This window comes from Trichoderma aggressivum, assembly GCF_033847375.1.
Source record: "Trichoderma aggressivum f. europaeum strain CBS 100526 chromosome Unknown scaffold_028, whole genome shotgun sequence".
NCBI classification, from domain to species: Eukaryota; Fungi; Ascomycota; class Sordariomycetes; order Hypocreales; family Hypocreaceae; genus Trichoderma; species Trichoderma aggressivum.
This window is the reverse complement of record NW_026946394.1, coordinates 75874-102504: the sequence shown is the minus strand read 5'-3', so window position 1 is coordinate 102504 and position 26631 is coordinate 75874. Positions and strand designations below refer to the sequence as shown.

The 26631-nt window shown below is 47.9% G+C and overlaps 7 protein-coding genes across 7 annotated transcripts; 4 read left to right on the top strand and 3 right to left on the bottom strand.

The window, feature by feature from the left end:
* Nucleotides 1-477: 477 nt before the first annotated feature.
* Triagg1_6820 (uncharacterized protein) lies at nucleotides 478-1542 on the bottom strand (the record flags this gene model as incomplete). The annotated part of the gene is made up of 1 exon (XM_062901487.1): nucleotides 478-1542. One exon carries the CDS (start codon nucleotides 1540-1542, stop codon nucleotides 478-480), a length of 1065 nt encoding a protein of 354 aa, XP_062754148.1.
* A 1634-nt stretch (nucleotides 1543-3176) lies between these two features.
* Triagg1_6819 (uncharacterized protein) lies at nucleotides 3177-7005 on the bottom strand (the record flags this gene model as incomplete). The annotated part of the gene is made up of 4 exons (XM_062901486.1): nucleotides 3177-4034; nucleotides 4110-4748; nucleotides 4836-5314; nucleotides 5454-7005. 4 exons carry the CDS (start codon nucleotides 7003-7005, stop codon nucleotides 3177-3179), a joined length of 3528 nt encoding a protein of 1175 aa, XP_062754147.1.
* A 734-nt stretch (nucleotides 7006-7739) lies between these two features.
* Triagg1_6818 (uncharacterized protein) lies at nucleotides 7740-8636 on the top strand (the record flags this gene model as incomplete). Its single annotated transcript, XM_062901485.1, has 1 exon — nucleotides 7740-8636. The coding sequence occupies one exon, from the start codon at nucleotides 7740-7742 to the stop codon at nucleotides 8634-8636; it is 897 nt and encodes a 298-aa protein (XP_062754146.1).
* A 1262-nt stretch (nucleotides 8637-9898) lies between these two features.
* Triagg1_6817 (uncharacterized protein) lies at nucleotides 9899-15940 on the top strand (the record flags this gene model as incomplete). The annotated part of the gene is made up of 8 exons (XM_062901483.1): nucleotides 9899-9963; nucleotides 10084-10300; nucleotides 10653-10874; nucleotides 10940-11078; nucleotides 11165-11301; nucleotides 11355-11488; nucleotides 11547-15339; nucleotides 15503-15940. The coding sequence occupies 8 exons, from the start codon at nucleotides 9899-9901 to the stop codon at nucleotides 15938-15940; spliced, it is 5145 nt and encodes a 1714-aa protein (XP_062754145.1).
* A 445-nt stretch (nucleotides 15941-16385) lies between these two features.
* Triagg1_6816 (uncharacterized protein) lies at nucleotides 16386-18091 on the top strand (the record flags this gene model as incomplete). Its single annotated transcript, XM_062901482.1, has 4 exons — nucleotides 16386-16681; nucleotides 16773-17022; nucleotides 17076-17363; nucleotides 17417-18091. 4 exons carry the CDS (start codon nucleotides 16386-16388, stop codon nucleotides 18089-18091), a joined length of 1509 nt encoding a protein of 502 aa, XP_062754144.1.
* A 1940-nt stretch (nucleotides 18092-20031) lies between these two features.
* Nucleotides 20032-23022, top strand: Triagg1_6815 (uncharacterized protein; the record flags this gene model as incomplete). Its single annotated transcript, XM_062901481.1, has 2 exons — nucleotides 20032-20177; nucleotides 20295-23022. The coding sequence occupies 2 exons, from the start codon at nucleotides 20032-20034 to the stop codon at nucleotides 23020-23022; spliced, it is 2874 nt and encodes a 957-aa protein (XP_062754143.1).
* A 1638-nt stretch (nucleotides 23023-24660) lies between these two features.
* Triagg1_6814 (uncharacterized protein) lies at nucleotides 24661-26395 on the bottom strand (the record flags this gene model as incomplete). The annotated part of the gene is made up of 3 exons (XM_062901480.1): nucleotides 24661-26082; nucleotides 26167-26245; nucleotides 26352-26395. 3 exons carry the CDS (start codon nucleotides 26393-26395, stop codon nucleotides 24661-24663), a joined length of 1545 nt encoding a protein of 514 aa, XP_062754142.1.
* Between the last annotated feature and the right edge of the window lie 236 nt (nucleotides 26396-26631).

Sequence of the window (26631 nt, the reverse complement as noted above, 5' to 3'; positions counted from 1 at the left end):
ATGTATCTTCACTGCTGTCCATCTTCGCTACATGTCGATATTTCATACCATGTTCGTGTCTTCAACTATGTTTTCGTGATGGTAGTGTCTATATATCAGAGGACGTCCAGCCTGTCTCATTGTACTACGGGTGGCACTTTTCAGCTGGGGAAATGGAAACTATCTTATTGCTGCTATTGGCCCACGTCGCCAAGGAAACCCCTGCTTGTTGATGCCGCGTGACTCGTATTTCATGGGACATCTTCTTTGCTTTTCTGAATACGTGTAACTGAGAATGTCGCCGGATTCTCAGCTTTCAGCCTCAGCCTCAGCCTTGGCACTTGGGCTGCTACCTATGCGGATTTCAAGAAGTGAGAGGTAGACCAAGTTGAGCCTCTTATGCACAAACAAACTCGAAGACACAATGATAGACTTCAATCACACAGAGGAACAAGAACTTGGAGAAAAAGGTGTAATGTATTATCAGCTGTAGTTGTCCTATTTGCTGAAACCGCCTGGCGTAAGATTAGACTGTATATGTGTGCATGTGTCTGGCCCAGTGCAACGGTCTTCTCGCTGAACGACAACCTCAGTAGTACACAGAACTCCCTGATCCGGCATAGATGGCCGACCCCCCCTGAAAGATCCGTCCTTATCTGCCGTAGCAGTTGCCTGAAAAGAGACGTCGCAAGTCTGCGCCTCACCTGGGGCTTGGATCAAGCTTTTCTGCGCAATAGAGGATCCAGTTTGACTTGTCGTTCGTGTTGTTGAACTTGGTTCCTGTGGCGGAGCGCGGGCTTCCTTGGTTTGTTTTGTCATGTCGACCAAACGGTTGAGAATCGTGAACTCCAGCTTTAATTTGGCGCTATACGCGAAGGTCTTATAGGCAGTTTGATATTCCCATTGATTGGCATACTCCAGAGCGATGATGGTGCCGTCGAGTATGATAATTATGACATTGACAATAATTAGATGTTTCATGAGAGAGCGCCCATACTGGCTGATCCCCAGAGATTGCTGTACTCTCATGAGCTTGAGTGTTTCGAAGATATAAACTCCAGATATGATAAGTTCCTGGACAAAGAAAACGGTGACTTCGATCCTCTCCATGATGGAAAAAGGCTTGTGGAATAGCTCTGGATTGGCAAGGGAACCGTATATCATTGGGGCGATCCCTCCAGTGCATAGTATGGCGTTGATAATAATCATCCATAAGATCATCCTTAGACGCCGTCGATTGTGTAAAATGAGGTGTAATCGAGACCATAGTACAAAGGACTGGCCCGTCACCATTGGTATCCATCCTAGAAGCGATACCGTCACCGCCAGATATGCCACCGATGGAGATGCATAATACAACAGGAAGAAACCAGCAGTTTGGAAGAGAAGACCCCCAGTGGCAAATACACATGACCAAAAGTAAAGACCCGAGTGTCGCTTAAAGGTATGGAAGATAAGAAACGTAAGTTCGATGACGTTGTATAGGGCGAGAGAGAAGAAGACGGGTATGAGGATTTGAAACACAAGCGATGTGTGATCTACGCCGGAACTGAATCCGGCCATGTTGACGTTGTCAGGGGCTGCGTCGTGCGTTCATCGTCTCAATATTAAGAAACCTGAAGCAGAGACAGCCCAAAATCGGGCGTCCGAATGCATAGTAAGTGATGGAAATGTTGGCAAGAGCAATGACAGAAGATCTATGGGGAAAATCTATCGAAACTACGGCAGTGGGCTTTGATTAATAGCAAAGAACCCCAAATGCAGGAACTGAGATGTGGCAACACTGGCTTGGGCGCCGTTCTTGTTCAATTCAGCTCTACAGTTTAGTGTGGCTCTGGCTTTCATTCATGCACTGTAGAGTCGATGTCATTGGGGTTTACATAAGATATGGGGTTGACCGTATGGTCTTCTCCGGAGCTCTCTAGTGAAGAGTCTAAATGCTCAGCCATGAGGATTCTTGATCCTCCCTGTCGGTAAATGTGTCAGTAATGGCGTGTGCCATGTTGTGGTTGAAGAGTGGAGTCCACCTATTGGCAATGATGAAGCGAATTGCCAACTAATGTGTACGAAACAAGAAGAGGCATGAACATTCAGGCCACAATACTGTCACTAAATCTCCGCGGAGCTTAGCGAATTACGGCAGCCAGATGTGATCAATCCGGTTGGAGGATGTTGTAGATGGCTTAAGCCCAGCGCGGTCTTTAAGTTAAGACTAACGAAGCCCTTTTTTGCACTGGCTAGCTATACGATTAAACGGAGAATTGTGATGATGTGCGGCTTTCCCACTTATGTAACGTTCTTATGGTCGACGGTGAAGAAGGATCTGCTGTATCCTCAGTGTCGGTAACAATCTACGCCATGTACTTGCCACTTTGACATCTGACATTTTATGCATATCGTGTAGTGAAGTTTCGGGCGCATTGAATGTCGGTAATTCCGTATCAAAAAATTCTCCACACATGCTAGGTGTATTTCTGGAGCTTGTGGCTATGTTGTGTAGGTAGTGAAAAGTAAGTTGCCTACCAAGTATCTAGATGAACTACTATCTGGGTTGCACCATAGTCTACTTGTTCTCAAAAGATTGCCTGATTTATATAAACCCTCAATAAAGCTCTCGTAAAGCGTTTTGACGCCATAACTCTGCAACTTCTGACTCACCCCAAAAATCCCTTGGTGATTCTCGAAGCATGCTGTAATTTTGCCGACACCAGCAGTTATGGCATTTGGGATTTTGCTAAGGTCATTTCAAGGAAACACAAGAGCAGATATGACTTTTGGGAATTATGAAACTAAGATATTTATGCCAATATTGAAGCCAAAGTTGAGCAATTGGCCAGAATGAACATCACATCCACCATTGACTGGTATAAGGCGTTTCCATAAATGAAAGGTGATTGGATACTTTTTTACATCTCTTAAATATGCTGATAATCGTGTTTGGACCTGCGTATGCAACAGCGCGACTAATGACTGACACTTTCTGACCGTGCTGTGTGAGAAACTGGCTCACTCGGAGAAGTTTGAGCTGGTTGGCAGTGACATTCTCGCTCCTCCACTTGAACAGCTTAAAAGTTCAAGGGAAAAGCCTCAAATAGGGTTACAACGTTCCAAGGCGTCTGATTTACGATTGCCAGGGCGAAGAGAGGAATCCCCTTTCCGAGCAAGAGGTATACTCTATATAAAATGTCGCTCATAGATCAAATGCTAATAAACCTGAATGCTAGCTTGACAATCTCCATCATCCTCTCATCATTCTTTTTCTGCAGCTCCTTTACCATCTCATCCACATCCGGGGCTTCCATCTCCCTTGCATCTTCAATATTGAGCTTGAGCGTCTTAATCTGCCTGCCTTGCTTCTTAAGCTCGTCTCCGCATCCCGCGAAGAACTCCCATACCTCGATAAAGCGGTCAGTAGAGCTGTTGTCACTGATCATGCGGTTGAAGACACGCCGCATATGCGCCGGCCGCTTGATTTGATCCAGCGCTTCGAGCCCTAATAGGCGGCTATAGGTCGCTTCAGTCCCCTTGCTGCCTTCATTACTCGTGACGGCAGCGGACGAATGGCTCTCTGAGTGCATATAAGCAGCACCAAGTCTGACGCAGTGGATAATCAACGCGGCAAGGCCAGCTCCGAGGGCCGTTGCGATGGACGATCCCGTTTTAAGGCCACTATTCTCATGATCGGCTATTTGTTGACCATCAGAGACACCATTGGCAGCTGATTGGTTTGTATCCTCAACTTCGTGACCTGGGAGAGAATAATCATGGTGAGACCCTGCCATGGGGATACGGATGCCATCTACAGTGGCGGCTGCTATTTTAAAGAGGCCAGCATCATTACAACCATATGGATAAAAGTTTTCTGCTTGTGCCTTTGCCATTTCTCCACCATCCGGAGACGCGCAGAAGAGTAGCACATGATTTGTATCGCATGCCTTCTTCAGAGCCACCTGAAGTCTATCGAGGTCAACGCTATTTTGGTCATTTTTTGCAATAGTCCACGACATTGAAATGATGTCAAATTTTCGTTTGGGATCGATAGCTAATTCAAGCGCCTGGATAAATGGTTAACGATATAAGAGCATATATATAAAAATTGGGAGCAATTGGGATCGAGAGAAATAACTCACATCTGCTGCACTCTTAGCAGTGAAATGTGCCCTTTTCCCAGGCGTAGATACCACGTCAAGGCGAAACACAAAGATCTTTGCCTTCGGGCAGATGCGACATATTGTAGAGGCCATGAAAGTGCCGTGTTGCGTTTCGGAGCTTGTGTAAGGCCTCGGAATGCCTTCCAACCCATCACCCTCATACCCGGTATCGCATGTCCAACCATTGTAGATTCGATTAGTGAGGTTTCTGTTGGTTATCTCAACACCGTCATCTATTAATGCAATTCTCACATCTCCAGGAGAGAAGATATCGGGTGGGTTGACAGGTGCTAAGTCGATAAGGTCGATGCTAGCCGCAAACTTATCCATGATTTCTAGCCATTGATGTCTCCGGTACCGCGAAGCTGTCTGATTCAGTTGCGGCCTGTAAGTAGCCAGAGAACGGCTTGGGTGAGCGGCATAGCTGGTGTCCGAATCATTGATGCTAATGTCGGGCCACATTTCAAGGACAGTCACTGGCAACGTCTGACCCGACTTTGCTAGCTTTAGCCGCTCTTCCGGTCTGTATTCTTGTGGTCGTGACGCCGTGCGTTCTTTTCCGAGTCTTTCTTTAAAACGTTGTAGATTCTTTTTATCCCGTTCGACCGATTCGATATACTATGACTTTCCTTAGGATCGATTGAATCAGGAAGCCTTGCATAGCCTGTAGAAAGCTATAACAAATAGAAACATATTGGGACTTACCTGAGTCTGGTGGATATATATTTCCTTCAATCGGGGAAACTTAGCCAGGCCACCCGGAGCACTCCATGCCATTAGGATACCATTGTTACCACTCCACCAAAGGTGTAGCTCCACCACGTTCTTGCAGGCTTCAAATATCGTCTCCGGACACAGGTCAACCTTACGCCAGTCAAGAATCTCAATAGATTTAAACCCGGAGAGACATCTTTCGATTGACTCGTCGCTGTGAGGCGGGGCTTCCAGGTCGAATATAATTACCTTGACAATGTGACGAACACCCTTATCTCTTAACAACTTAAAGAGTATTTCCATGTCAGTCCGCCCTGCCACCTCTTGATTCTTCATCTGCTTGAAAATGATACGGCGGACTGCTACGTGGTGCAGTGTCTGGTCGAACTTCTCTTTATTGTAGACTGTTGTAAAGACGTACTCATCTACTAATGGAGGTCCTTGGAGCATCGTCAAGGAAAACGGTCTCTCTGTTCGAGCAGTGGAATATTAGCATCAAGCTCAACAAACAAGTGGAGGGATCGTTATTCTGTTATGTTGTGGAGTCCCGAATCCGGGTTTTGGGAAAGGATGTAGTGACAAAGGTATTGAAAGGTACGACAAACTTACCGTTTCCTTCGGCGTAAAGAAAACCATTTATAGACTTGACGTCTGATTTGGGTTGTTTGAAGGTTGAGCGCAAATATTGAAGCTTTATCTCATCTTCTATGTCGTCCTCCATCTCTTTCGCTTTCTTTTCCTCTTTAGAACTTTTAGTTAGAGTGGCCACTTTCTTGCCATTGGCATTTCTTTTTGTTCCCCCCTTTTTCGGTTTTGTAGGTACTTTTGAAGCCTGCTGTGTCTTCGATTCTTTCGATGCCTCTTTCAGCGCAGATCCTTTCCGCTGAAGTGGCTGTACTGGCTCTCCACCTTCGCCTCGATGTCGTAATGCTACCTCCTCGGGTTTTGCGTCTTGTCTGTTATCTCCATCACCCCCCTTACCATCCTCCAATCGTGATGAACTGCTTTTCTCCCTCTGATCTTCTCGTTCTATTTTCAGAGGTGCCGGCTTTTGTAGAGGCTTCTTTGAGTTATCACGGCTTCCCCCAAGAGACTTCTTGCTTTTGAGCGATAGAGCAGCCTGCTGTTTCTGAGCTTGGAACGCTGCCTTTGTTTTTTGATAGTACTTGTATACAGACAATCCCTCGCCGCAACGCAGGTCTAGCGCCTTGTCTCCGTACTTGAGCAGGGCTTTGATGACGTCGACTCGTTTCAGGCAATTAGGATACTGAACAGCAAGATGGAGAGGCGTGTATCCTTTCTTGTCCATTGCTAGCAGACACTCATCGCCGGCAGCCTTTTCGATCAATTGCACTGTCAGGTCCGGTTTAAGTTGATCGATTGACCAGTGTATGCTATTACCCGACGTAGTATCGGTGTCAAACCTCTCGCCGAGACTATCTTTGAGGCTGTCTTTGAGGCTCTGGTCATTGGCTTGTAGTTCGAGAGACAGAATGGTGCTAATGAATGGCTCGTTTCTCCAGCGAATTGCCCTTGCTAGAGCAAGACTGGGCCTTCCCTGAGACTTGTCGGTGAGTAGACTTGATAAACTGTTCCGCATATTGTTTCCAGGGATGTTCGTATGGTTACGGTAGATGTAATGGATGATCCAATCCGGGAATTGACTTGGATCCTCAAACTTGTTGTTAGCAAGCATGTGCAACACATTCCTCTTGTTCGCAGACTCCGGCATGATGTAGTCTAGAGAATCTCCGTACAAGGAGAGAAACTCGGCTTCGTTCAGATGCTTTGTGTTTGACGCAGCATTCCTGATTTCTTCCTCAATCTTGGTAAGTGCTAATTCCTTCTCTTTTGCGCGCTGCAAGGCTTCTTCTGCCTCTCGCGTTTTGCGTTCCTCATCACGCTTAAATGCGGAGTAGCCGTCAATATTGTATTCATCGCCTTCTTCCTCTTCGTCCTCTTCGTCCTCTTCTTGATCTTCCTCAAGGTCAGAGTCAGAGCCAGAGCCAGAGTCATCCTCACCTGCTTCTCCCACTACATTTGGCGAATAAGTAGGATCATTTAGACTGTCATCTGAATCCTCCATGTTCTCAGGACCCTCGCAAACCTGATCAGCAGTGCCATGAAGTTTGGGATCACTGTCATATCCTTGCGGCGGCATGAGGGGCAGTAGTGAGCTGCCAAAAGTGCTAGAAAATGATGCTGTCTGTGTTTTGAAAGGGACACAACTTTTGATAACGATAGAGACAGCCAGACAGTGGTGTGGGAATCAATATCGAGCGTGTGCAAGGTGTTGCATGTACCTACATGGGTTGATCAAGACGATTGTGTGAACAGGCAGTTTATTAGGATTCCCTAGAGCCTAATACTACTAGTATCTACCAGGTATTTAATAGTTGGCAGCATCTACTACAAGGATGTATGTGAATTGAGTCCGTGTACCTGTACCTATGGTACTTCCCTAATGGCAGCAAATGACGAGCCGTCTCAAACCCAGAGATGCATGTAATATTGAAGATGGAAGCGAGCGACAATGCTAGTGATGTGTGACAGCCTGCGAGCGGGGTAAGTTAACAATCGGCGAGATTAGGCTGCATGTAACCCTACTCGTAAGACTGGACAAGTGCAGTTGAGCCTCTATCATCGTCATATCGATGACTCGATATTGGCTGCTACATATGGGAGATGATGTATAATGTATAATATAATGTATGTATTTGTCATACGATGAGACTGAAGGTGGATGATAATAAGTAATGAATGCGTTAAGCAAGTTCAGTATATATTCGATGTATGGATCTAAATAAGATCGTTACTGTTTTCGTAGAACTTGTTAGACATTCTTCCCACTTTTGAAAGCATTGATGTACCTGGTCCTAAATTATCAGGCTTAGCATGGAACATAACATGGACGACGAGCTCCCTTCCTTTAACTTTGGCCTATCCGACTCAACAAACGATGGCTCCAGCTTTCACTTTGAGAACGATCCAGCAGATCCTTATGAGCGTACAAATGTGATCGAGAGGCGAGGCCTCATTCATGTTCGGTGCAATGTGAGAGACATTGTTCATGGCCAATGGGGTGAGGACAGCGATGTGGAGGCAACGCTCCTCATTTTGCTCTTTCGTTTCGATCCCGATGACCTCGGCCGCCGCGTCAAGACCGCCCGCATTAAGCTGTCCTTCTTAGGGTCATCAACCGATCGTCCTGATCCAGAAGTAGTACGGATCTGGCCCAACGAAAGCTACGCCATTCTTCCTACAAAGCGGACGGAGACGGTCTGTGTTGGAGGCAAGGGCTCTGTGACTGCTGGGTTTGCAGGTTTCGAGGTGGGGGCTGAATTATCGCGGGAAAAATCAGTGGAACGCGAACTTCAGAGCATGGGAATTGTGCGAGGCTCTGCTGATACCGAAGGCCGTAATTTTGGCCTTCACAATAGTGCCTCATGGACGCTTATGGAGAATCCGAATACGAAGAACGGAGTTGCAGCCTCTATGCAGTGTGCCATCCTTCTGAAACGCCGAGCTTTAGAGGAGCAATTCAGTGCAACGGTCCAAGTCACCGTACATGCAGACCGTCCGACTGCTGCCAAGGAATGGATTCGTGGTGTCTTCACCCAGCCGAGCAAGGTTGACCCTATCATATTCGACCCCAAGCGTCAACCAACCAACCAATTGCGCATTTACGATAATCAGGCTCGGGCAAGTTTAGGCAGCATCAATCTAAATGACCGAAGTCTGACTGATATAACATTGCGTAATATATGGGAGGGCGCTGAGAAGCATACGTGAGGTTATGTTTACACATTCTGCGTATGTCTCCATAATTTCAACGAAGGAAACACAAATATTGTCTGAATAAGATTGTTGTTGATCGAATTTATGTGATTGTGTATCAAAACATGCGCGCGGTTACATAGGACTTCTGATTGGTTGCCTATTCTCATCAACTTGGCCTCCAACCTTGACCTTGCTCTCCATGATACTGTGCCCTTCCCAAAGATCAGCCACTCTCAAAGCCCTAGAATTCATAAATTACATGGTAATAGCATAGTAAGAGCGAGTAATTGCGAGGCCAAATAGATACCGAAATGAATCTCGTGGTCAATTTCGGTGTCGTCCACATTTGATGATTCGATACATATTAGTTCCATGCATGTGCGGAGTGGGAGGTGTAAAGTACCTACGCACTTCCCCTCTTTATATCTTGGATACCATGTTATGAAATACCTCTCTTCATTAAGCTCTATTGTATTGTATTAGCTTTCATTGAGATACTGGTATTTCACGAGGTAGTTTTTAATAATATAGGTAAACACAATGTACGATAGTATTGTCTTGATAAAGCCCGATTCCATGGTTGAATCTAACCTGGAAAGCCCTGGAAAGAGACCTAAATACCCAACTGATAAGACATGACATCTAAGATACTTGGACAATTCAACACTTGTTTCGTGGCTGCACGGCTGAAGGATATTGTACCTATACAAGCAGCCAGTCACTCCCTACACGATACTTATTGCTTGCGTACACACCTAACTATTGTTTAATCCTTGTCGAAGCTCTTTGTAACGGGCGCGGTTGGTCATTCGAGAAGCCCCGCAGTCACAGCTCAGAGCTCTTCATGCAAGGTCACCTCTATAATTGCCTAGGTGTCAGAGGTCAAGTCACAAAGAAGGGAATCTCCCCGTTGAACCTGGATAAAGGCTTCTGAGTTCCCAGCTAATACACTAGCTGGCCGGGGGGACTGAACGAGTATAAAGAGAAGGAGCCCCAGGCCCTTTGTTCTAGGAAGGTCAGAGATAAATACAGTCCTTTGTGTAACCCTAGCTGCGTGGTCCGTGATAGTGACTGTGCGCTGTCATCCTCGACTCTTTCACTCTTCCTTTGAGCCGCCACTCCTGACACTAGGCTGAATTAATCCATCCTGAACTGAGGGGTGAGGCATCATTTAGTATAAACTTACCTACTGCTCGAGAATATTTTTGAATTGATCACATACCTCATTCTTCGTTTCCAAAGTTCCTTGTTTGACAACGCTAGAATCCAAAAAGATGATGAAAAGGCTAAGGGTGTTAAATCCAGAGTCATTCGACGACTCCAACCAGCCCGTAGATGAGTAAGTTTTCTTTACCCATAGCTCAATAACCAAACACTCTCCCCTCCTTTCTCTCCTCTGCACATACACATATACCAAAAAAAAAGCCCCAGCTGGCTAACACGTGAATCATGTCATTAGCATTGTTCTCATTCTCGAAGCATGGTCTGCAGCCGAATGCGAAAATGATGATGCTGCTGAGGCTTTTAGCTCTCACACTTCCAAGAACTCTCGCATCTCACAATTCTTCTTGCGGATGGACGATACACAGAATGGGATCTATACATCAGAAGGAGTCCAGGCCGAGGCCGCAGCGTTGCTGGAGTGTATCCTGGAGCTTCGGCGACACGACACAAATGTATGTCAAGCTTTGTCTTGAAGCATCAGCCACTCAGACCCATTTCGTGAGAAAAGAAGAAAAGAAAATTACTGATCTAAACCCACGAAAGAAACCGTCAATTTTGTTTCTTGGCCAAGGATTTGGTGGCATCCTACTGAAACAGGTACGTCGTTTCCTTTAGTAATGCTCAATGTCTGAATAGAGAAGGAATTGGAAAGAAATACAGAATAATAACTGGCAGTAGGCTTTAGCTCAGCTACCACGAACTATCGAAGAGCTCAATGATATATGGGCACACATAAGGGCTACAGTAGAAACCTCCAACATAACTGGTTATGGTATATGCACTAGCTAACTCATAGCTTTCAAGGTATTCGTGTGTACTCTTGGCAGATGGCAAGATGAAGATGATTTGAAAAAGGCCCTGAGACAAATACTGGCGTCCCGAAACGGGATGGAAGATACAGCGGCTCTCCACCACTTGCAAGGGCTCGCAGATGTAGTCATCGAGGCCAACAACGCATTCCATGAGTCTAAGGGTTCCTTAGGTGACATTTACAGCGTCTTGCCTTCCGACTCCACCACGGCCGAGGTATGTCGAGAGCCTTTGATAGACATCATCAATTGTTGAACAATCAGCCTAACAGGATATCGTAGGCATCCATTTCCAGGACCATGTGTTGCGTGTATCACCCGCTCGAGATATTAGGAATGACAATAACTTCGTCTGGTGAAATGATGGAAATATTAGCGAACTCAACCCTGCCGATATTCCGATCGGAGCGTGACCAACGAGGTATGATATCCATGTCACTACTTGTAAAATACCCAAAGGTATCAACTCATTAAGCAATTGCAGCTAACCTAACTGTTAACTTGTAGCTGCGCTATGCCTCAATCCATATCTTCAAGCCGCATTGAGTTACGCCGCGCCGCAGCCTCCATTCCCTTATATCACCGACAACACTACGGACGGAGTATCTAATGAAGCCTGGCTTGAATGGATACATAGTGAGGGAGTAAGTTTTAAACTTACAGGAGAAAGAATAGCACCTTGTGCGGACACGGCCAGTACTTCATGCTCTTTATCCACAATCATGGGCGAAAGCTTTTTGAACTTTGCCTTCGATTTATCTTCAAGCTGCCCCCAATACAATTCGCTAAATGCGCTCTTATCGACATGGCTATCGCAACTCTTGTTCAGATGTAAATCTTTATGGCTTTCGAATTCTGGTCCCAAACCAACTTCTCCATACGAGCTCAGGCGACACCTTGACGCTGTGGGCAGTGTATACAGATTAGGAGATGAAGATCTCTTCCGCATTTGCGTGTGCTCGTTGAAGGACAACCTGAGCGCCAACAAAAACCTTACAGCACTTTTCGTTCTCAACAATCTCGATGCCGGCCTAACATGGCAAACTTGGCTGGTCAAGAAGCTTCATGAAGCGTTTCAAGACAGCCAGCTGCGTCTCAAAGTTCTCATAACAAGCCCGAGAATAGACCTCGTTAGAGAGTCTCTTGGTTTTGCCCAAGAATGCTCGCCAATAACAATAGCCCTGGCCCCAGTCTCGAGCAAGATCTTGGCGGCCCCAGAGTCCGATGAGACGTCTCCTGAAGCTCAAGAGCTGCAGTCTATTGACATAGCGGCTTGGCATATAGTTGCAAAATACCACCCACCCCTTCAACATGTGCGCTCAAAACTAGCCAGCCTCGCTCCTTGGCTACGAGAAGTTACATATCGATGGATAGAAGAAAATTCCAATCACACCGGTATTAAGGATATAATAAATGACTTTCTATCGAGTGCCAATGACTATGAAGTCATCAGAATGATTTTCAACTCATTCTCCGAGAAGAAATTCTTGGCAATGTCGGTGATGACAATTATCCTGTGGGGTATGCGGCCGCTGAACAAGAGAGAGTTTGTAACGCTCCTCGACGTCGCTATGAATACTTTGACCAATACCACGGTATCAACGTATGAAGAAGCGGCGTCTTTATTTCATGGTCTCGTAACTACACAGCGAGATCATGTATGCCTGGCTAGCAACATGATAAGAGAAGCTTTACAATCACCCAGCGAAATGAAAGGTGTCTCCTGGTGGAAGGATGAACGCGAATGTCATGCAGCCTTGGCAGGTTGGTGTCTCGATTACCTACAGCTGTCAACCAGCCAGGATGTTCTAAATAATACCCACGGTAGAGAAATGGGGATTTTTGGTCGGGATCAAAGCCACAGCCTTCTGTGGTACGCAGTCGACTACTGGGTTGAACATGCCCGACGTAGCGGAGGTCGTTGGAGCCCTAAACAGAGAAGTTTCCAAGCTTTACTTGCAAACGAAGAGTCGGGCTTGAGTTTATGGGCTGATGCAAAATCTATGGAGAATCATCCCTTAGTTTCTACCAAAGCTGGGAGGAATTCGGCGCTCTCAATACTGGCACAGTATGACCTTCTCTCTGCAATTGAGGTTGTGATTGATGCGGCTGGAGGTCAAAACGTCTCTGAGGAAAACCTTGCGGCCGCTTTCACTGCTGCGGCTGCTTCTGGCCATCTCAAGATTGTTCGTGCCATAGCACAACAAGCTAGGCTCCAGCGATATGATGCAGATAAAGCAATCTTGGCGGCGATTGAGTCTGGAGTCGATGAGGTTCTTGAGGAGGTTATCGGACACTGCACGCGAACTGGACAAGTCTTTAGTGACGTTGTAGCTTTTCTATGCCGGGCGGCATCCCTTAACAACCCTGTCGCTATAAAAATCGTGGAAGAGAAGGTCATCAAACACAAGTCTCTCGATGACTCTGTCAAGTCTTCATTCCCATTGGGTCTGGCCTGTTACACAAAAACGCCTGATATACTACTCGCTATGCTTCAACTCGGTATCAGCCCTCCTATTAATCACACCGAAAGTTGGCGGCAGCCTTTGGATATTATTTGTCGTTACGGAAGCAGTGCGGTTATAGAGCCATTCCTGAATCATCTCAAGTCCGCACACGCCCCGGAATCTGAGTTTCTACTCTCAATTTGCCTGGACTCTCTTAAGATAGCCGAGGAGTATGGTCAATCTGCTGTAATATCTTGCATTTTGGACTGGGCATCACGAAACTCTTTGGTCCTTATAAACGAGAACGTTGATTCATGGACCGTCTTCTTGTCTGTTCCGAAGTATATAAAGCTTCTGATATCTCCTGTTCTACGACCGGATAACGTAACCACAGAAGATACGGCTTTTAAGAAACTACTGTATGCTTTTTTCGAAAATAAGGTGATCGAGGTAGTTCAAGAACTACTGCGACCCCCTATAACTATTGACGAAGACGTATTTTGTTACTTACTTAAGGAAGCTGGATATAGAGCAAACGAAAAATTACTCAACATTGCCTGCAGTGTAGGTGCACGGTCAGGAATTGACATCAATAGCCCATCGGTAAAAAAAAAAAATTTCACGGGGAATTTTATTAAAATACTGACTATATTCGGCTTAATGGCGCAACTACTGGAACACAAGTTCGACCCCAACATGGAAATCCCGTCCCTTGGACGTTCAATATTAGGGCATGCGGCCTACCGCAGAAGATTTAAGGCTGTTCGTGCTCTACTTGCCGCAGGTGCAAAAGTCGACGTTGGAGGAGATGACTGGACGCCACTGCATTGTGCATACGACAGTCCAGAGATCACTATACTGCTCCTCAAGTACGGTGCCCAAGTTGACTTAAAGGATAAACAAAACCTATCAGCCCTTTACTTCGCGTCGAAATGGGGCCATTGTGAAGTCGTGAAGGCGATACTGGAGAAGATGCCTCGGAGAGATACACTGGAGCAGGCCTTGAGTATTGCACTTGGAACCGGACAGACGGAGATTGCCAAAATTCTCATTGATCATGACCCTGACCTAACAGTTGAATCGTCTGACGCCAGAAGATGGCTGGAAGAAGCCGCCTCAAGGTCAGGCGGCGCCGCTCATATCCAGTTAATTCTTCATCATTGCCGGAACCTAGACTTTATTAAGGGCAAAAAATGGTCAATCAGAGCGATGTTTCGAATTTCTCGCAGCACGGAAGTGTCTACCATACGCACACTCGCGGCCAATGGCGCTGATGTCAACGTCCGGAGCACGTCGAAAAAGACGCCCCTTTGGTACGCGGCCTTGGCGGACAATCTGGACGTGGCACGCTGCCTCGTGCGCTGGGGTGCCAAAATCAACAGTTTAGAAAACGAGCCTCTTGTACTCAATAGGGCTTGTAGATACGCATCGTCTGATTTCGTCAGATTCCTACTCAGCGAAGGAGCAGACGTCAACATAACCAACTCGGAAAATCCGGGTACTCCCCTACATTCGGCCCTGTTGAGAAACGAAGATGGAAAAACTGTAGGGAAATCGCAAATACTCGATTGCCTCCTGAATACTGATGGCATCGACGTCCAAATCAAGAGTCGTACATGGGGTTCTACATTGAGCCTTGCCGCCATGAAGTGCAAGCCCGAGGTCGTCACACGACTGTTGGAGATGGGTGCCGTGGCCAATGACTCCGACCACCTAGGCCGGGAGCCAATCCATTTTGCACTCTTACAGTCCGTGGAGATGGCAGAGCTACTACTACGAGAAAAAGGTGTCACGTTGGATGGAAAAGACAAGATCGGACGGCATGCACTTCACTTTGCCGTGCAGAGCCGGAGGCTGGACGTGGTCAAGTTTGTCCTTCGTGAGCGGCCACAGTTTCTCAACGAGCCTGATATCCACGGGTGGACGCCTTTGCTATGGGCGCTGCGATCTCTGTCACCCATCTGTGTTCCAATGTCCGAGGATCAGTTGAAGGACATATTGGAGCTATTGATAAACCAGGGCGCCAGCAAATTTGTTAAAGGTAAAGGGGCTCATGATGAGTTCTGGACACCAGTAAAACTAGCAAGCTACTCCGGCTTAGATGTTTTAGACATCCTCCGGCCAAGCCCAGAAGAGCTGAAAAGGTGTGATGATGAGTCCAAGGATCTATGGTATGAGGAGTGTGACCGACGTGGCACCTACAGGCGCACAGCGTATTGTGATGTTTGTCTTGCGGTAGAGTAGCCCCCTTCCTTTTTTTATTCCCTCATGTGGCTCTTTTTCTTTTTCCCTTTTTGGGGGATATGGCGCTCACCTTTGTACGGGCCTTCCCTCGAATATCATCAGAAGGTTCACAGCTTATGGAGGCAATATAACCCACTTGTCATCCCTAAAACAGCACTCTGCTAACTTCTTCTTGATCAAGCGGGGCGTTGGTATCGACTACGAATGCCAGGAGACAGTGTGTGCCGCCGACTTCTATTTGTGTTGGAAGTGCGCCTTGAGCCCAGAGATATTGCACCCCGGCCATGAGAATCTCTTCTGCCCCTACGGCGAAGAAACAAGCGTTGCGAAGAATCCCTCCACCATAAGCGCAGAGAATTCACAAGGTACAGAAGATGAAAACGCAGACCAAAGTTCAGACGAAGATATCAATGAAGAGGAGGAAGATGAGGATGAAGAGGAGGATGAGGAGGATGAGGATGAAGAGGAAGAGGAAGAGGAAGAGGAAGAGGATGAGGATGAGGATGAGGATGAGGAAGAAAATGGGCAGGAGGGGTCAGATGAAGAGACGTCCGATTTGTCTGCGGGTGAAGACAGCGATGACAGTGGTTAACAGATCTTGGTGTCACATATTTGTCTCTCGGAGTATATTTGTTTAGTAAACAGTTTATATCTCACATAGATGTAGTTTAATGTTTAGTAAACAATTTACATCTCACATAGATGTAGCTACATGTACTCTCTTTTGTTTCTCCCGAATCCTCTTGTGGAAGAAGCGACAGACACATTCTTCCAGTATGTATGATCTCGAACGTTTCCGCGATTATTCTCAAATTTGATTCCCCGACGCTTTCTTTGTCGAATAAGTTTGTTCACCGAGCGGTGAGCGCTAACGTCGGGTTCACGATCCATTTACCCTCAAAACCGGGCTCTCTTTACTTTGTCTAAATTAAACTGCGCTAAGCAACTAAGCAGCGAGAATTCTTTCACCTCTTCAACTCATTCCAGTTTGCAAGGTTGAGTATACCTGCGTCTAATTCAACACATCCTCTATTGAAATGGAAGACGAAGCGCGGATGAGCTGGCTAAGTGGCCGGCCGCAGCGAGTTCTCAACTTGCGCCGGCCTGCAGAACTCTCGTCAACAAACATGGAGTATTGCGCGCAATGGAGCGTCATGGACGACCAGATCATGTTGACTTTACCGTCAGCAAACAGCGTTACATCTCCATCGCTGATCTTTATGGCCGACATCAACGCCAGCTTGGGAACAGAAGACAACATAGTCGAGTTTCAACGAGTCGTGGATTTACCATACCATGCCACAAGCTCAAGACTGCTAGGCAACCAAGCGGGGTTTGTCACTGCAGAATTCAGAAAAGAGTGAATACATATAGTCATTAACATCCAGAACAGTCTGTGAATATCTTACTGAGACGATATTTAGCGAGAGTAAATTAATACTGCGCACTCACGACCTGACCGGCAATGTCAATAACGAAAGGACATTGACTGCAGAGGCTACCGATGGCGAGATTGCCCTTCACGGCTCATCTGTAGCCATCTGCGTATACGATGGTTCAGATAACTCATTTGTGAGTTGCCTTGGTAAATCAAATCAGATTGCAATCTGGGATACCGAATCCGGAAACCTCACGAGGATAGACATACCTCAAGATGAGCGCGCGCCTCAATGTGTGAGCAACTCCAAGACGCCACTTCTCACTACAATTACTTATTGTCTCCAAAGCACCGGGGAAACTTTCAATTTGCTACACCCTCACATATTGCTCTTGGTGGCCACCTTGATCCATCGCATGACAAACCATATTCTCTCCAAAGATCAATCCCAATTACAACCTCAGAGCAGAACAAGGGTCGGTTATTCCATCAACATGAGAATTTCGAGTACGGAAATGACCATGATGCAATCGCAATTCCCGGGAGTTCTGCCCACAATGATGTTGTAGTTCATCATCACCAGCACCAGAGTCGTTTCACAGTTGCAGACGTGGGTTTACTCACTGGTGAAATCCCGGTAAGTTGAACTAATTTGCTCAAAGGGTGCGTAAAGCTCACAACAATGTGCAGTCCGAGGCACAACCGACGCCTGGATACTTCATGGACAAAGATCTCTTCAAAGATCTCTTTCATGTGTTTTCTGACAAGGCCAACGCACGGACGCTGTACGGCAGTTTATTTGATCGACTCCCAAGCCTCGTCGGGAACAAATTACTCGTGCAGGAACACATTGAGGAATATGAACACGATGAAGACAACTACCATGGATACCACGCTTCTCACTCTTCATTTGGGACGTTCCAAGTCCTCTATCTCTACGATTTTGATCAAGGTCGGTGTAAAGCTCTGCGCCAACTTTCACCAGGCTCCGAACGCCAGGATCTTGAGACACGTCTGAAAGAGCGAAACCCTAACGCCAATGTCGTTGTTATGTCTCGCATGTTTTACACTTCTATTGAAGAGGAGGAGGATACAGAAAAAGATACGTCCGCAGAGTGGAAAACGCACATGAGACAAGTATGGGAGACGAAATGGGCACGGGAAAAGGGAGAGGCCAAGTTTCCAACCCTCGAGTATGATGATCCGCCAGAAGGGTGCAACGATCCTCGCATGTTATACACACGCAGCATGGTTTGTCTTCCAAAAATAAGGGACGGCGAAGCGCTTGCTATGACGACTTCAGCGATAATAGAGCTCCCCACGGCCAAGGCAGACGGATATGTGCACTACTTTGGCACCGAATAGATAACTAATAATCTCTCATTTCCAACTAGTCTGCTATTTTTGCGAATGATCATTTTAAAGAATGCCATCAGACCGTGTCTTGTTCGTATAATTCCCTAATTCTTCCGCGCTGAGAACAAACCAAGTCACGGCGGCAAATATCTGCCTGCCAATGCCACGAATGATTCTCCAAGTAACTGGCCTCCGACCCAAGATTTTGCCATGTACGAAATACGGTGACTTCAGAAGTGGCCTGTATAGAAAAGTCCGTTTCGCAAAAGTCGCATGAATGATAGACTTCACGTCCAAGACGGAAAGCATAGGTCTGGATATCTAGCAACGTCGAATTTGAATAACCCGAAGGATCCCAAATTTGATGTGGACATATGCGGAACCGGCCTATAGATTGGCGGGAGACATTTCCGATGTCTTTAGTGAATGTCCGGACCGAATGAATGAGAAATCGCCCATCGATAATCTTTGAGAAGACATGTAGTCTTCCTTTTATCTTATCTGACATGCCGTATTCATGTGGGCGAATCGGTGCTGAGAACGGCCGCATGAGATTATCGAGGTACCACTTATCTGACTTTTTCATTCGAGATACGGCTTTTTCGTTCTCAATCTGCAATCGGGAATACTTCAAGGCGAGTTGAATATGACCATAGCAGGCCTTATATACACCCTGTGTATAGTAATCGCTCCGCTTCTGACAATGAAGTTTACTTGGTGCCTCTTGATGCATCAGAATACCAAGTTTTCTTCTATGATGGAATTTATTGCATCTATGACAGGCCCAGACTCTGAGTCGACTGCGGGCTAGAGCAAAAAGAAACTCTAATCGCTGATGCCGGTCGAGGTTGGTGGATAAATGAAGCTCATCACCATTCTTGAGAGTTTTGTTGTGATCCAGGATACTGCAGCGTAATGGATAACAGGTTTGAGCGATGATTACCTGTTGATACTGTGGAAGATGCTCGAGGATCAAAATAAGAATGTTCTTAGGGAGATTAAGGATATGGCAGGACGAGTTCTGCTTAGGCCTGGATCGGAATTTAAGACCGCGCAGCAACCGGGTGAGAGCCATGGCGGTGGTTTTGGTGATATCGATGACTTGAAAGGTGTATGGGACAAAATAAATATGGGAGGAATAGCAATGGAACGAATATGAATAGGAGGCAGTTCATGTTTATATAGCAATCCCTTTGGGTAAACTAAACTTTACCATGAAACCGAAACTCTACGAAATGAGTTTGGGGAAATGCCACTTTTCTTTTGAACTCAGTGGCGTACTTAGAGCTCGCGATATTACCAGATACCAGAGGTATATAGATGTACCTAAGGTAGTAGCAGAAACTATAAGAAAGCAACGATAGTAGCAGCCAGGTACCTAGTCAAGGAATCTACTTGTAGTCTGTTTTGTAGCCTGATTGAACTCTGTAAGCCTCTTTACCTTTTTACGCCTTATACTTTTACACTTTATGGTTGCATCCTATCAAGCTGTACCATTTGCTGCAGGAAGTTCTTTGTTAACTCATTTACAGTAGAATAAAGAAAATTCCTCCTTGTGTAGATACTAATCCATGCCTATCTAATGTATCATGAGTTGTCATGAGTTGACACAGCCTGTTGTCAAGCTTTTGAACGTGGGGGTACCCAAAGCCAAAACCAAAATTGCCTAAAAAGGAAGCCTGCGCAACCATCGTGTAATCGAGGATCAAAGTATCCCCGATCCCGTGATCCGATCCGACCCCTGTCCATCATGTTCAATTCCGCGCCAGAGAATTGCATCAAATAATATAGCGACGCGATCCGCCCTGTAGAGCTTGCCTAGCATTTTCCAGACGATTCACAGCCAATTCGCATTCCCAACCCTGGGCGACTCTCAACTCGGCATCCGACGAATCATGCTGCAGAAAAGACTCGACTAAATCATTGCCATCGCGGCGGCAGATCCAACCATGTTCACCTTCTGCCCGCTCCAGGGCGCTCTCTCGGAGTCGCTCGCGTCGCAATCTCTCCTGGAGCTCGATGGAGGGGTGAAAGTGCTTGTTGACATGGGATGGGACGAGTTGTTTAGCAGCGATAAGCTCGAGGAGCTGGAAAAGTAGGCGCGGACGCTCCAGTCGGGGGTTCTCCTCACAAGACTCTCACAATAGGCGGAACAACCAGTCGAAACAGAGAGTCAATTGAGCAACAAGAGCTGACATGAAGCTTCTTCTAGACAGGTTCCCACCCTCTCGCTGATTCTCCTCACACATGCCACGGTGTCGCATCTTGCCGCATATGCCCACTGCTGCAAGAACATCGCTCTCTTCACTCGCATCCCCGTCTATGCGACTCGACCCGTCATCGATCTCGGCCGAACGCTCACCCAAGACCTCTACTCTTCTACTCCCGCTGCCGCCACGACGATTCGCCAGAGCTCGCTCTCCGAGACGGCATACGCATACTCACAAACCGTCACGACGGCCCAGAACCTGCTTCTGCAGTCCCCTACACCCGAAGAAATTGCTCGATTCTTTTCTCTCATCCAGCCGCTCAAATACTCACAACCCCATCAACCTCTCTCATCGCCGTTTTCTCCTCCGCTGAATGGGCTGACCATTACCGCGTACAACTCTGGCCACACCCTCGGTGGCACGATATGGCACATCCAGCACGGGCTGGAATCCATTGTTTATGCAGTCGACTGGAATCAAGCACGTGAGAATGTGTTTGCTGGAGCTGCTTGGCTTGGTGGTGCCGGAGGTGGCGGTGCAGAAGTCATTGAGCAGCTGCGCAAGCCTACAGCTTTGATCTGCAGCTCTCGTGGTGCGGATAAAACCGCGCAGGCCGGTGGTCGTGCGAAGCGAGACGAACAGCTGATCGAAATGATCAAGACGTGTGTTAGTCGAGGCGGCACGGTTCTCATCCCCGTAGACTCAAGCGCCAGAGTTTTGGAGATTTCCTATCTCCTCGAGTATGCCTGGAGGACTGATGCCGCAAACAAGGACGGCGTCCTCAAGTATTCAAAGCTATACCTAGCAGGCCGAAATGTCTCAAGCACCATGAGATACGCGCGGAGCATGCTGGAATGGATGGACAACAATATTGTTCAGGAGTTTGAGGCCTTCGCAGAGGGGCAGCGAAAGGTCAACGGAGGTAGTGAGAAGAAAGAGGGAGCTCCCTTTGATTTCAAGTACTTGCGATTGCTGGAACGAAAAGCCCAAATTACGAAGCTTTTGAGTCAAAATATTGAGAATGGGGAAATGCAGGGACGTGTGATCCTCGCCAGTGATGTTAGCATGGATTGGGGATTCTCCAAGGATTTGGTAAAGGGTCTGGCCAAGGACTCTCGAAATCTGGTCATCTTAACAGAGCGACCCAACTTAGCCAAGGATGATGCTCCCTCCATTTCCAGGACATTGTGGGAATGGTGGAGAGAAAGAAGAGATGGCATTTCCACAGAGCAGGCCAGCAGCGGAGATAGCCTGGAAATGGTCTACAGCGGCGGTCGTGAATTACAAGTTCGTGAAGCTCGCCGTGAACCTCTGGAAGGAGACGATCTCGCCATCTATCAACAATGGTTGGCAACTCAGAGACAGCTGCAGGCAACGCAGCAGGCCGGTGGAGCAGGTGCGCTGGAAGCATCTGCTGATGTTGTTGATGATGCCTCATCCGAATCATCATCCGACTCCGAAGACGAAGGTGAACAACAGGGTAAAGCGCTTAATGTGTCTGCTACAATGGGCCAAGCGGGGCGTAAGAACGTGGTTCTCAAAGATGAGGACCTAGGTATCAATATTTTGATCAAGAAAAAGACGGTCTTCGATTTCGACACACGTGGTAAAAGGGGCAGAGAACGCTCGTTCCCCATGGCCATTAGAAGGAAGAGGAACGACGACTTTGGCGAGCTGATTCGCCCAGAAGATTATCTTCGAGCGGAAGAAAAGGAAGACGAGGCTCTTGACAATGCCCAAATCGCCGCTGAAGACGACAAGCTCGGCAAGAAGCGCAAGTGGGATGATGTCGCCAAGCAGGCAGCCGGTGCCAACAAACGCCCCAACACGAACCGAGCAGTCGCAGCAGATGATGCCGATGCCATGGACCTAGCCGACGGGGCCGCCACGGACGAATTGGACTCGGTCGAGGATACCGAGCCGGAGGAACCCAACGGCCCATGCAAGCTGGTGTACACGACAGAAACAGTGGCAGTCAACCTACGGATTGCCATGATAGACTTTAGCGGACTGCACGACAAGCGAAGTCTAAACATGCTGATCCCCTTAATCCAGCCACGAAAGCTGATTCTCGTGGGAGGCAATCGAGAAGAGACTACAGCCCTCGCGGCAGACTGTCGAGCCGCGCTGGCGTCCGACGGAGACCGCTCCGTCGATGTGTTTACACCAGAAGTCGGCACGTGGGTAGACGCCAGCATGGACACAAACGCCTGGGTGGTGAAGCTCGCCGACCCTCTGGTGAAGAAGCTCAAGTGGCAAAACGTCCGCGGTCTCGGCATCGTCACCATCACAGGCCAACTCCTCGCCTCGGCCCTGGCCCAGGAAGCAGACGGGCAGACGCACGACGACGTCGCCAACAAGAGGCAAAAGACGGAGCCGCCAACATCCACCGCCGTTGCGCTCACCAACGCAGCCGACACGGCCTCGATGCCCACTCTGGACGTCCTGCCCGTGAATCTCATCTCCGCCGCCCGATCAGCCGCCCAGTCCCTCCACGTCGGCGACCTGCGCCTTGCCGATCTACGCCGCGCAATGCAAGGGGCGGGCCACTCGGCTGAATTCCGTGGCGAGGGCACGCTCGTCGTCGATGGCTCAGTGGCAGTCCGCAAGACGGCCGAAGGACGCATCGACGTGGAGAGCGTAGGTCTACCGCTCGGCGGCAAAAGGAGCACGCTGTACGAGGTGAAGAGGGCGATTTACGATAATCTGGCCGTCGTGGCTGGTGCATAAGGGGGAGGGAGGAGAAAGAAAGTAAGGAAACCTTTTGATTGGGATACTTTTTTTTTAAAACACAAGGTCGACCAAGGGGGCATAATATGTACAGACTACTTTCGGGGCTACATGACTGGGAAAGGGGGCACATGTATGATTATTTCTATAGCCTTCTATCAATACGAGATGAATGTCACCAGATTTGAGTCTTTCTTATCAAAGGTTATTTCCCAGATATTGAAATGCAACAAAGGCATCTGTGTCTACATCCACGTTACAGACTAGCAGAGCATCTCCTGAGGAATCATGAACAAGTCAGCTTTGAATCATCCGGGCTCTTTAAGCCAGTTACCATCATCACGCGTCGAGTCACATTAGCAACCCGTGGACATGAATTGAGAGAGAAACTGTTGGAATTGTCCCGCTGCCTAGCCAGAAACTATCTGCTCACTACCTATCAATACCCGTATCCGGCATCTAGAGACATTTACCCCAGACGCATGAATGAGTCTTCAGTTAGTCCGAAAGCCATCAAAGTCCCCAGCTAAAGCGCTCACAATCCCCCTCCCAAAAAAAAATGTTTTTTTTTTGTTTTTTTCAGTTGTTTTATCCATTTACCTCACCTCCACCCGCCGAGTGCTCTGAAATCTGCCGATAATCGTCCAAGTTTGTGCCTCAAAGCAATCGTTGTCAAATAACGGACGGATAGACTCGTCAAAGCGTGAGCTGACAAGATGCAAAACACTCGGCCCTCCAACCAGCCTTCCAAAGCTACCCTTGTTTCTTCTTAGGACGACACTCAAAATGTGATTGGAAGGTTGACTTCCTCCAAACCCTCGTCATCAAGGTCCTGTTCGTCCAACGTGATGAATCGTCAAAAAAGGTATCATAGCCGCCTCATGGATGCACCTGACCGATCCTTTCAACAGAAAATCGCAACTGCTCTCCTCCCAAAATGCAAGGAGCCAGCACAAAAATGCTGAGAAAGAAAACCGGGTACGCCGTGATGCATGCCTCTCCCGCTCCCTGCGTCCAACTACGCCAACTCCGTAGCAACAAACCCTTCCCGCTGCCCGTCCCTCGGGAAATGCTATTCCCCTCGCTCCATCTCACAAAGTTCCTCGATCTCCAGCCCATCCGGCCCCTTCTTTCATTCGTCAACGCTATCAGTCATGCAAGGAACAAGAAGAGAAAATGACTTCCAGAGTCGATGGCAGAATGTATAATGTTGACAAAAGAGCGCCGCTCAAAAACAGAAAAAGAAAGAAAGCCCAAGAGGATATAAACAATGAGCTCGCTTTTTGGTGCAAAGCATAGCTTCTCTCTCTTTTTCTTCCCCCTTCTGAAAATTGTTCGTGCGCTTTGTGTAGGGAGAAGGGGGAAAAGCTCGAATCAGGAACCACCCTCCCAATGAACATGGAGTGCTCAGAGCTTCATCAGCAATCAAGTCCGGTTCGCCGTTCCGCTCGTGCGCCAATACTCGTGCGGATAATGTACAATCCAACAATGAAAAACTTTGCCCCAAAGCCCTACAGAAAATCATGTTGAAATCAGAAAAGAAGGTAATAAATAGGAAAATCATAGGAAAAAAAAAATCAACACCTGCGACCACCATCCACCTACACCCACTTAACATATAAGGGGGGGTAAAGTAGGTTAAGATTGGGGTTCTCGCGGTGGCTGGCCGCGACCTCGACCGTTGCCGCCGCTGCCACCACCTCGGCCACGGTATCCACGGCCACGGCCACCTCGGCCTCGCCCTCCATTGAATTGCGAGTTGACATTCTGCTGACCGTTTTGGGTTTGCCAGTTTCCTTGAGCGGGCTGATGGTAGGATGGTTGGGCCAGAGGCTGAGCAGGGAATGACTGTTGCTGAGGCAGAGCGCCCTTGGGAAGGTTGGAGATGGGGCGAGGAATGGATTCGGGGTTTTCGTAAACGTAGAGACTCTTGTCGATGCTCGCGGGAATGGGTTGAATTTCCGTGCCAAGATCTCGTTCAATATTATAGAGGTTGAAGCGGTCGTCCCAGTTGATCAGATTAATAGCCAGGCCGAGGTGACCGAATCGACCAGATCGACCAATTCGATGGAGATAGGTTTCGGCGTTCTTGGGAAAGTCAAAGTTGATGACGACATTGACAGCCTGGATGTCAATGCCTCGGGTGAGAAGATCTGAGCAAACCAAGTTTCGGCAGACGCCGTTGCGGAAATCGTGGAAGACGCGGTTACGGGCTTGCTGCTGCATTCTAGCGTGGCTGTAGAAGCACGAGTAGCCAAGTTCGGTGATTTTCTTAGCCAGAAGCTCGACACGGTTGGTCGAGTTGCAGAAGATGATGGATTGGTTGATTTGCAGCTTGGAGAAGAGGGTGTTCAAGCAGTGGACTTTCTGCTTCTCTTCGACAAAGGCGTAGTACTGTGTGATGCCACGCAGGGTGAGTTCGTCCATGAGGTTGATTTCGTAGGGGCTGGTCATGTTTTTGTCGGAGAAGTCTTTGACAGAGAGGGGGAAGGTGGCGGAGAAGAGCATGACCTGTCGGTCCTTGGGGTGGAATTGGAGCAGCTGTTCGATGACGGGGGTGAACTCAATGGAGAGAAGCTTGTCGGCTTCGTCCATGATGAACATGGGACACTCGCTGAGGTCGGCGACATTCTTTCCTGCAAGATCGAGGATTCTGCCCGGAGTGCCGACCACAATATGGACGGGCTCCTGTAGACGGATGATGTCGTCTCGCAGACCAGTACCACCGGTTGTGACCATGACATTGATGCCGAGATGCTTACCCAACGTCTTGCATACTTGTGATGTTTGCATGGCTAGTTCGCGTGTGGGGACCAGGATAAGACATTGAATCTTTGAGACTTTGGGGTTAATGCGTTCCAGAGCAGGGATGACGAAGGCTGCAGTTTTTCCAGTGCCGTTCTTGGCTCGGGCCAGGATGTCCCGGCCGGTTAATGCAACGGGGATGGCTTCTTCTTGGATTGGAGAGGGCTTTTCAAAGCCAGCTTCAAAGATTCCCATGAGCAGGTCTCGCTTTAGCGCAAAGTCCTCAAACTCGAGGCCCTTTGTTTTTGTGACATCCTGTCATCCGACACAGAAAAGTATCACAGCATCAGCCATCAATCGAATCAAGATTAGCTTTCAGGCACAGGAGAAGGAACAAACCTCTGTCTGTTGTCTGGTGTCCTTGGCGGGGATGTTCAGGGTCTGCTTCCAGTCTTCAGTTCGTGGAGGAACGCCATCGCTGGTTGTCAAACGTGGAGTTAGCAAACAAATCAACACCCTCCACGCTCAGCGAGACCAAGTTTCTTGTCCCTCTGAGCAAGACAAAAGGCACAATCCTTCCTTACCTTAACTGAGTGTTCTGCAACTGATCTGCTAATTGGCTGGCCATGCTCGGCTGATTCTAGACCTCGCGTCCACGAGGTGAAGTCTTTTTTTTATTTTGTTTTCCTGGTCGTGCGAGGGGTGATACGACAGACCGCTGCAAAGGAGAAGAAAAAACCCTGCAAGCGGAGAGGTGGCTTTGCTCTTTTTCGATCTCGAGCCCGGGGGGACGCTGGGTCGAGGAAGTCGGAGCCTGTTCTTTGAACAATGGTACGACTTTGGGTAGCAGCGGAGAAGGAGGGA